The 11,214-nt window shown below is 41.7% G+C and overlaps 1 protein-coding gene across 1 annotated transcript; it reads right to left on the bottom strand.

The window, feature by feature from the left end:
* Window positions 1-1,139: 1,139 nt before the first annotated feature.
* Window positions 1,140-9,632, bottom strand: LOC133126376 (tripartite motif-containing protein 16-like). The gene is made up of 6 exons (XM_061238554.1): window positions 8,985-9,632; window positions 8,069-8,164; window positions 7,595-7,828; window positions 7,275-7,434; window positions 6,525-6,584; window positions 1,140-2,391 (listed from the first exon to the last, which is right to left on the bottom strand). Exons 1-6 carry the CDS (start codon window positions 9,573-9,575, stop codon window positions 1,865-1,867), a joined length of 1,668 nt encoding a protein of 555 aa, XP_061094538.1. The 5' UTR covers window positions 9,576-9,632; the 3' UTR covers window positions 1,140-1,864.
* Window positions 9,633-11,214: the final 1,582 nt, after the last annotated feature.

Raw genomic sequence — 11,214 nt, 5'->3', positions numbered from 1 at the left:
TTGGCATTCATATTGTTCAATGTCCAGCCATGGGTGTTGTTTTTGTTGGTCTCCCTGTAGGCAATTATTAATGTGTTGAAGATGGGTGGTGAGATGACAGACTCTGAATTTTGGGGCTGATAACCCTCCATGGTCTTTGGGTTTCTGTGGTGTGGATAGTTTACTATAACTATAACTATAGCATTCAACATACAATACAAAATGCTGAAGTAGCAGGAAATATCATGGATAAAAACGCTGATATGGAATCTTGTATATTTTTTCATCTCAAAGGACCTCTCACACAGCGCTTTCTGGCGCCATCTGCTGGTGAGGACCGAAAGTGCATCTTCTCCTCCAGCTCTTCCGGGATTCATGCTCCACCTGGAAGCTTGTGTGTCCAACCCTGACCAATCACATCTCAGCACCCCAGTCCTGACCAATCAAATCTCAGGATTCCTGCCCTGACCAATCAGTGACCTGGAAATCCAAAGCTCCTCCTTACTCACAGGAAGTTTGAGAATTGTGAAATGTTTGAATTTAGGTGCAGATAAAATCTGATAAAAATGTTTTATTAACCTCTGATTTCACAGCATTATCACATTACTAATACAAAATAGAAACAGAACAGCAGACGCAATTGAAAGGCCCAGTTTTTTACTGAAAATGAAACATGCAAAACATGCAGACAACACATAATAATTTAAAAAGAAGTCTATAAATTATATATAGAATATCTTAAAAAGAGATGAAAATCTTTCCAGAATGTTTGTGCATCAAAAGAAATATACATATTTATCAATAATCAAATAGGCCCTAGTCCTTATCTTTGTTGTACTGTTAGCAGTTGAAATAGAATTTTCCTCTTTGTTGTATACCACTCTGAATAAGAGCATCAGCCAAATGCCATTAATGCAAATTATTAATTACCTGAGGTCAGTAATTCCATATGTTAGGAGTTCAAATCATGAATGTCTTACAGGAGGAAATTTAAAAGTTAAAGTTAGTGTCAATAATGTCATAATTTCTGAATATTAAAACAATAACCTGATACCGTCTCACAATGGGTGAGACATTCCCACCATGTAGTAAAATGTTATTGACACACAAACAGGAACTTACATTATGAATGTGTAAGAAGCTCCCAAATCCAAAAAGCATCACTTTTCAAAAATAATTTATTTTCAATTTTGTTAAAAGCGTCTTTAAAACAGGTTTTCATATATTACCATGTCAGACAACATTGTTAGTTGTCTCTAGTATATTATATTCATAATAATACATTTTATTTGTGAAACGTTTTTCCCAAGCTCAAAGCACTGTACAGTACATTTCAAAAATAATAATAATTTTTTTAAAATTGATTAATAACAATACAAGAAGCAACACAAAAAGCAAGAGTAAAAACAAGACCAAGCTATAAAAACAATGTTTACAATGAACCAGCAGGGAGGAGAACCCCCAATGAGCAGAGAAATGCTATGTGTGATGACCAGTGTGATAGGCCTCCCTAAACAGACAGGTTTTAACTGTGTTCTGAAAGACTGGATGGATTCAGAAGTCCTGTTGCACCCAGGAAGGTCATTCCAGAGCCTGGGTGCTGCAGCACTGAACGCCCTGTACAGCGATGTAATACTTCTAAAGGCGTCTCAAAAATCATCCATTAAGCACTCCTAAATCATCAAAATGGAGTCACAACAGTGACTTCACCAAATCTTATTAAATCAGGTTTGTGAAGCTGCATATCAAGGTAAAACTCGGCCCTTGGTGTAATGAGCCAGCCCAATATTTCATTTAATTCATTTTCTATCTCATTTCACTGTTTTATCTCACTGTTTTTCCCTCTCTTTAATTACAGCTGATCTTCCCTTCACTTTCTGTCTCATCACATATCACACAGTTTTATAGAGGATCCATAATCATGAAGCCAAAACCCAGGATAGAGGGGCTGAGTGAATGTGGTCTGGACTGTGTGCAGGAGGGTCATTGTGTCAGAGACGCTGTAGAAGGACAGAGTTCCTGCCCTGTGATCCAGGTACACTCCTATTCTGGAGGAGGAGGGAACAGGGATTTTAGTGTCCTCATTATTGTGACTGAATGTGTAACCAGAGTGAGAGCAGCACAAAGCCCAGGACTTGTCATTACCTCCCAGAGCAGCGTCATCACCCTCTCCTTTCCTGCTGATCTCTTTATATGACACTGCTATAGAAACCCCTGCTCCACTCCACTCAGCCTCCCAGTAACAGCGTCCAGACAGACCCTCTGTGCACAGCACCTGCCACCAGTAGTCAAATCTCTCTGGATGATCAGGATATGACTGGATCTCTCTCACACAGGTCACCTCTCTGTTCCCCTCAGACAGACGGAGGTATTCACACGCTGTGTTGGGGTCCAGTGTGAGCTGACAGGAATCTGATGGAGGAGAAGAGAAGGGGGTACCATTTGCATTGGTGAAATATTCAATATTTTCTTCATTGATGTCCTTACCCTCACATTTACATTTTAATTAGGGATAAAAGCATGAACGGCTGATTTTTAACAATTTTTTATTTCTTTACAAAATGTGCAGCAGAAACTGTAGGTCCCAGAGGAATGAAACTGCAGGTATGTTCTTATCCTCCTCCTACTCAGGTTATCACAACTGCACATAATCTGTGTCCTAGAATCTAAAATTCTGTCATCTGATTCCTTGGGTCATACTGAACAAAATGCATATTCCCAATTTAATATGCTCCAGGCAGATTTTTCCGCTATTTAAAATTTGTTTTGGGGATATGGTGAGAATTTGGCCCATCTCCAACAAATTTGGCTAGAAACAATCTGCAGAGACAGAACCTCAATAATGACCAAATCTCTTTTTATTGATTTGTCCTTTAATATAGCAGACCATAATATTTTAAAGCAGAAGTTTTTTAACATACTCATGTTGTTTTCAGACTGAATGGTGTTTAGTGGCCCCTCTTGAGGGAAAGGTTATTGAGAGCGTTCATTTTCATTGACCATTCTCTTACTTTGAAGCCATGTGTACAGTAACTGGTGTAGAAATTGAGGCTTAATTTTAGTTTTTAGTTATTTTCAGAAATAAGCCGTGTTTTTCTTTTAAGATGAAAAAGAGACTGCCACCTTTCTGCCTGTGCTGGACTACGGTGATCTCTTATATATGCACACTTCTGCTCAATCTCTTCACACGCTGGATTTAGAACAAATTGCAAAGCCTTGACTCACCATTGTGAGCTATACTCTCGGGTAGGATGTCCAGCTTTGGCAACAACTTGAACATTGGTATACTTTTGTGTCCAGTGTCCCACGAGAAAAAAGGGAATTTATGCATTCTGTCCCTTTGGACTGCAAAATGACTTAAAGCTTAATGCTTTGATATGGTTGAATGCTTTTAAATCCACTACAAAAGAACTGTATGTGAAATCGATAGGATGTCAGTGTTTACACAGATTTTTTGTTTTGCTTTTATTGCACTTGCTGTTGATTGTTTTATATTGTAGTGTTATTTGTTTGTTGTACTGTTTTGTGTTATTTGAAAGTGGTTTCAACATTTAATATTTTCACCCACTATGATGATGGTAATTCTTGTTTTATTACTATATATTCATATTTTACTGACTGAAGGACACATATTATCATATACAGTGCAGTCTGTATGTATTCCAACAATTTCTGTTCATTTGGCTCTTCATTTACATCCATAATCGGTGACATGGGCGACATGGCTCAGGCGGTAACAGCAGTCGTCTCATTGGCTCAGGCAGTAAGAGCAGTCGTCTCATTGGCTCAGGCAGTAAGAGCAGTCGTCTCATTGGCTCAGGCAGTAAGAGCAGTCGTCTGGCAGTCGGAGGGTTGCCGGTTCGATCCCCCGCCCGGGCTGTGTAGAAGTGTCCCTGAGCAAGACACCTAACCCCAAAATGCTCCTGACGAGCTGGTCAGTGCCTTGCATGGCAGCCAATCGCCATCGGTGTGTGTATGAATGGGTGAATGAGAAGCATCAATTGTACAGCGCTTTGGATAAAGGCGCTATATAAATGCCAACCATTTACCATTTAGCTGATGAGTTTAGGAATCACCATTTGTATACATAGTCCTCTCATTTTAAGGGACCAAAAGTAAATGGATGGTTGGGTTTTCAGCGGATTCTGAATAGTCAGGTGTATTCAATCGCTTCTTTAGTGTAGGTATATGAAAGCTTTGAGTATCTAGTCTTGATTCTAGGCTTCTGAGTGCCTTTGCAGTCACCTCATTGGTGTTTGCCAACATGAGGCCCTGAGTTGTGCCAATGACAGTGGAAGGAAGCCATTATGAGGCTGAGAAATAAGAAAATAACCGTCAGGCTGAACAATAGGCTTTCCAAAATAAACAGTTTGGAACATCCTTAAGAAAGACAGCACTGGTGAGCTCAGTATTTGCAAAGAGGCTGGTAGGCCAAGGAAGACCGACAGTTCACATTCTCACCATAATGAAGAAAAACCCCCAAACACCGGGCGGACAGATCAGAAACCCTCCTCAGGAAGCAGGACTGGATGTGTCAGTGACTGCTCTCCACAGAAGAAGAAATGCCACAGGCTGATTCCGTGCCGAACCTTTATGATTTGCTCCACGTTTTGCTCTAATTATATGCAGTATAGGCACACACATGCAGTTCTTCCAAAATGCAGTTGTTTTGCATCATGGGGAGAATTGTGTTTTGTGTGTGTAATTTATTAATGTGGCAAGGTCTGCCATGTCTTGTAAGGTGTCAGCATCACTAGTTTTTTCTCTCTCTCTTGTATGGGAAAGGGCCTGCTGGTGCGAGTCTGGTGCGTTTATCTATCATTTTAAATGTGTAAAAATGTTTGCCGTGTAAATCTTTCTGTTAAATTGTTGTTGTTGTCAGATGCACTACATAGATGCACATAGTTTAAATATGACTATATTGTTTATGGAGGTTCCGCTGGGGGAGGAGCTACTTAAAGTGCCGAGTTTAGAGTTCCTGAGGATTAGTCCACTCAACCCACAGAGCAAATGAGCTCCTGAAGATTAGTCCACTCAACCCACAGAGCAAATGAGCTCCTGAAGATTAGTCCACTCAACCCACAGAGCAAATGAGCTCCTGAAGATTAGTCCACTCAACCCACAGAGCAAATGAGCTCCTGAAGATTAGTCCACTCAACCCACAGAGCAAATGAGCTCCTGAAGATTAGTCCACTCAACCCACAGAGCAAATGAGCCCCTGAAGATTAGTCCACTCAACCCACAGAGCAAATGTGAACATTGGGCCTTGAAGGCAGAGTCAAATTTTGCACCTTGCTGCATTCTCACATTATTTTATTTTTGCATGAACAGTCACCGACCACTTTATTAGGTATTAATTAGACTTATTAAACTTCTACTGCTGTAGCCTATCCACTTCGAGTTATGATGTGTTGTGGGTTCAAAGATGCTCTTCTGCATGCCACTGTTATAATGTGTGGTCACTTGCATTACTGTCACCTTCCTGTCAGCTTTGACCAGTCTGGCCATTCTCCTCTGATCTCTCTCATTAACAAGGCCTTTCTGTCTGCTGAACTGCTGTTTTTGTTTTTTGCACCATTGTCTGCAAACTCTAGAGTGTGCAAGTGTGTCCCAGGAGATCAGCAGTTTCTGAGATACTCGAACCACCCTGTCTGCTACCAACAATCATTCCACGGTCAAAGTCACTTGGATCACATTTTATCCCCATTCTGATGGGTGATGTGAACATTAACTGAAGCTCCTGACCCGTATCTACATGATTTTATGCATTGCACTGCTGCCACACAGTTGGCTGATTCGATAATCACATGAATATGTTGGTGTAATAAAGTAGAAATATTATAACAGCTGATGTCGTATAATGTATAGTTTTGTTCACTGTAAATATTGGCACTTCAATTTGGAGAACCTGCACTTGAAAAAAAGAAACTTCACCATGTTCTTCACTCCTTGCTGCCATCATGAATTCTGTAGTCTACAGATCTGCTCTAATTCAATCAAACTCCTTCACACTCATTGGAGGGTGCATCAAGACAGAATCCAAAGGCAATCAAAAGCCAAGAATCAAAATACTGAAGGCTCTCTTATGCCTTCACCAAGGAAGCAATTGAATATACCTAACTATTCAGAAGCAGTTGAGAAGCCAACTGTCCAATTACTTTTGGTCCATAAAAATATGGGGGGAGGGGGGGCTATGTATGAAAAGGAATGTCATTCCTACACACATCACCGGATATTGATGCTAATACCCTCAAAGTAAAGGGGCAGTCTGCACTTTAACTTCATATTCATTGTTTCATTTCAAATTATGATTTCTTTTCATAATGTTCTGTTGCCAAAAGAACTGAAACTCTACCAGCTGTCCAAGTACATACACAATGTACTGTGTGATCCGTTTGTTTAATACAAGGATGACTGCAGCTGAATTAACAGAGATCTGATGGAGGAGAAGATGTATGAGATCTCTAAAGCCAGCCAGTTATGAATATAGAAAATTATTAACTATAATCTATATATTATAGTATAGGGCTGAAATACAGACTCACATTGTAAGAAGTCCTCTCTGGTCTTCGGCTCTTCAGGGCCAACAATATGGACTCTTCCCACTGTGAAGAGAGATCACAACGTGAGCTCTTAAAGATTCCCTTCTTTTATCATTTCCCAGTGAAATATAATGCTAATTTCACAGTGGAAAAATATTGGTCACACTTTACAATAAGGTAGATGAAAATGGCATTAACATGAATTAACTGATATACTGTTGAAATACATGAAGGATCCAGCATCAGTATCAATCCCAGCTATTCTTCTAAAACTGAGCAAAGATGCAGTGAGATGAGACAAGATGGAAATGTTTTATGATAAAATACTGAGTTTGAGAGGATCTTCATTTGGCATCTCTGAAAGGAATCTTTCTAAACCTTGCAGTCTCCTCTCATCTCTCCACAGCAGCTTGCATCCTAGCAAGTAAAGACTGGAGATACTTTGTTCTCTGAAGCGTAAACAAAGCTTTGACTGAACAGTTTTATGGTTATACTCTCGCCAGATAGACTGCCTCATAACACACTGGGTGCTTTCAATGTCTCATCCCTACACATATTGTGGCTCATTTGGAGCTTCAAGTGTCACTCCACACTGTGGTATATAACCTGTGAGACAGACTGAAATGTCACTCACCCCTCTCATTAATAATACATAACCTGTGAAAGTGCCTTTCATGATGTAAAAGTGAATCTCACCAGTGTGTTGTGTGCAGTGCCTAAACACACTTTCTGCAGCAGGGTTTGTCCACCAACCTTTTCCAGAAACTTTGACCAACTCCGCCTTGAAAACGTCCTCCAGTCGCTCTTTCAGTACAGAGACAGATTTCCTCACAGCCTCAAAAGAGACGTGTGGACTGACAGTGATGCTGGGTAAGTCTCCAGGTCCAGGAGGGACACAGAGAGACTGACAGCTCTGCAGACAGACAGACAGACAGACAGACAGACAGACAGAGAACAGTCTCAGTACAGATTCCTGTGCAGACACCAGGAGCAGATCTTTGTAAATGAGGAACACACTTCACCATGTATGTACAGTGTACATGTGCAGACTGTCAGAGAGCCAGTGATGTTACCTGGAGGAAATGGATGTGATCCTCTGTGTGTGAAAGCTGCTCCAGCTCAGCGTCTCTCCTCCTCAGCTCAGCAATCTCCTGCTCCAGTCGCTCCAGGAGTCCTTCAGCCCGACTCACTTCAGCCTTCTCCTGATCTCTGATCAGCTCTTTCACCTCAGAGCACCTTCTCTCAATGGAGCGGATCATCTCACTAAAGATCCTCTCACTGTCCTCCACTGCTGCCTGTGCAGAGTGCTGTTAGGAGACACAGAGAGAGGAGGGCTGTACATTTGAACAAGGCCTTTCACTCAGCTCTTACTGGGACCCCAGACAGCCTGTTCCCCACAGTGTGGCTCAGTGAGATTGAGCCCAGCAGGGCTGGAAAGTGGCCCAACACTGGGCTCCTCACTGGCTGACTGGAGGAGAGCCCTGACTGAGCCCTGAAATGGCTCTTCCAGCAGCCAGCTGTTGTCTTCTCCTCTGGTCAGTACCCACCTTGAGTGACTGCACAGCCTGTCTCAGATCCTGCAGCTCCTTCTCTCTCTCCTGGATTCTCTGCTGGAATTTACTCTGTGTCGCCCCCAGCTGCTTCTGTGGATAGATTGATCATTTCTCCCCAGGTTTATTATCATAATTATATTGTATTATATCATATAACAATGTTGAACTACATTTTCTCATTCAAAACGGTAAACTGGTAACAATTTACATGAATTAGCATTAACTAATGCAAATAACTCACAACTGAGTAATTCATCTATACCGCTTGGTTTAGGTATCTGTACATAATTAATTCATGTCATCAACTCCATTAGTTCATGCCAATTCATACTGGAAAAAAAACTTCATGTATTTATTTTTGGTTTATTAATTATACATTCATCCTATGGCTTGCTAATGTGGAAATATCCAAGTAATTACTACATTAGATAAATGTTCTCAAATACATGAAACTGGATTTGTTACATTTGAAAAGTGAATTTCAATGAAAAGTCTATTTCATGCTTAAATTATGTATTCGTATATAATTAATTCATTTTAACAACCAAATAGGTAAACGCAAATTCATGGAACCTTATTGTATTGCTTGAGGTACAGCAGGTCAGTGTGTGGAAGTGTACTGGCCTCATAGCTAAAGCTTCTAAACTGTGTGAGTGAACTAGCTCCTCCAGCCGTGTTGATTCTCATTCAGGGAGTGAATAGGGGGGTGAGGGGGGTGAACAGAGCTGTCACACAGAGCTGACTTGGGCTCACTTCCTGCTCTTACTGCTTGATCACTGTGGACTTCAGATCAGGGAATCATTGTGCTACTGAGTCCTTTTCAAATGTATAAATCATAGCTAAATATCAAGATAATATCTGTAATTACTGAAAAAATAGCATGAGTGTTATGTATAAGTTTCAGCCCTACCTGTTTCTCAGTCCTTTCTGCTGCAGCTGAGACTGTATCATGGCCTCTGTGTTCATCCATTGTACACAGATAACAGATACACTGCTGATCGGTACGACAGTAAATCTTCAGTGGTTCGTCATGATGAGAGCAGATATTCTCCTGCAGGTTTCCAGTGGCTTTCACCAGTTTGTGCTTCTTAAAGGCAGGAGATTCATAGTGAGGCTGGAGGTGAGTTTCGCAGTAAGAGGCCAGACACACCAGGCAGGACTTGACAGCTTTGTGCTTTCTCCCAGTGCAGACATCACACGCCACGTCTCCAGGTCCAGCGTAACAGTGAGCAGGAGGAGCAGCTTGGAGTCCTGTCTTCTTCAGTTTCTCCACCACTTCAGCAAACATGGTGTTTCTTCTTAAAACAGGCCTTGGGGTGAAGGTCTCTCTGCACTGGGGACAGCTATAGACACCAGTATGATCATCCTGATCCCAGCAGCCCTGAATACAGCCCATACAGTAACTGTGTCCACAGGGAATAGTCACCGGATTCTTCAGTAGATCCAGACAGATCGAACAGCTGAACTGGTCCTGATCCAGTAAAACGCCACCTTCAGCCATTTTACAAAAAAATGGCTAAAAAAAAACTGATGAGATCAGTTTTTATTCAGAAGGTAGTGTAGTTTCCCTGAATCGGCGTGTGAAAGAGATATTTCCGAGTTCTGAGCAGACCCACCTAGTTATTTGACGCAAACAGAGAGAGAGTTTCGTTTTCTCTGAAACTGCGTGACAGAGAGTGGGAGGGACTCCCTGGCTCTCCATACCTGCAGCAGGTGTGGCGTTGGACTGGCGCCAGGCTGAGGCCGAGGAGAGCCAGCTGAGCAGAGGGCAGGGCTCGTTTCACGAAGAGATGAAAATGCATCCCTTGCGAATCGCAAATAAAACTGCGATGGCTACAGACCTCTCGCAGAACCGATTTTTTCCACGAAAATACGGCGTGTCCTCTGGTAGTGCTGAAATCCAGAAGGAATCTTCCGTGATCACGCCCCCCCTTCAGATATGTACGGAGTTAATGAAATAGTTCATTTAATTGTAACCTTCTTGACAGAAATCACCTTCTCTCGTTTCAAGTGTCCCCTGACGTTGGGTACATACGTATATGCGGCTTATGCCTACGTGAAGTTTATTTTTAAGTACGAGTATACATTTTCACATGTTTCAGTAGGGAAATTCACAAAACTCGGCCCATTTTAAGTATTGGCTACATACAGTGACGGGTAATAATACGTACGCATAGCCGATGGAATTTATTCTAAGAACTGTATACTTTAATTATTTTAAAAATAATTTCGTTCTGGAAAGTAATAATGAGAGTGCACTTTAAATAGCCTCCACTCTCTGGGATTTAGTTCAGAAAAGGCACTGACAGCTTTCCGCATCACCGTCAGCTTTCTTGGGCTTGTCAGACAAAGCAATGGAGTAAGCAAACCTTCCGTCCAGTTAAAGCGACGACGTATTGTAAATTCTGATTTCATTCTGATTCCCAAGCCCCAACACAGGCGTCTAGTGAAACTTCTACGTAGGCCTACTACTTGGGCTCCCAAAAGTCCTTGGTGCGACTGATAGGCTAGTTTACAAATTCCGATCATCAAGGCACCGACTAAGAACGAACACACTTTTGTGTAGAAATGGGTAGGCTTCCACGCTGTAAACATCGCCCAACAAGTTGTATGTGATGGCAGTCACAGAGTAGGCTAGGCTATTATCTACCGTGGTTAATCTGGGAGCACGATACTGTACATTTTTAGTAATTGTGATTTGTGTCATCACTTTCCCACCGGCGATATTAAACCGATATTATTGCTGGATGGCTTCTAGGTGGCGTGTAGATTTAATTTGAATGTTGCAAAGAGCAACATGTCTAACATATCTATTAAGTGTAGGCTATTAGGTTTGCCAGGGACACGTAATTGTCAAATGAAATAAGTAATTAAATGGTTGGCCTTTATATAGCGCCTTTGTTGATGCTTCTCATGAACCCATTCATACACACACTCACACACACCAACGATTTGGCGATTTGGCTGCCATGCAAGGCACCAACCAGCTTTTCAGGAACATTTTGGGGGCAGGTGTCTTGCTCAGGGACACTTTGACACACCCAAGGTAGGATCAAACCGGCAACGCTCCAACTGCCAGTCAACTGCTCTTACCGCCTGAGCCAATGTCGCCCCTCTATTTAAAATTGTGTTTTTATTTT

Source organism: Conger conger, chromosome 4 (genome assembly GCF_963514075.1).
Source record: "Conger conger chromosome 4, fConCon1.1, whole genome shotgun sequence".
NCBI classification, from domain to species: Eukaryota; Metazoa; Chordata; class Actinopteri; order Anguilliformes; family Congridae; genus Conger; species Conger conger.
The sequence above is the reverse complement of the archived record's forward strand: the minus strand, read 5'-3'. Positions and strand labels throughout refer to the sequence as shown.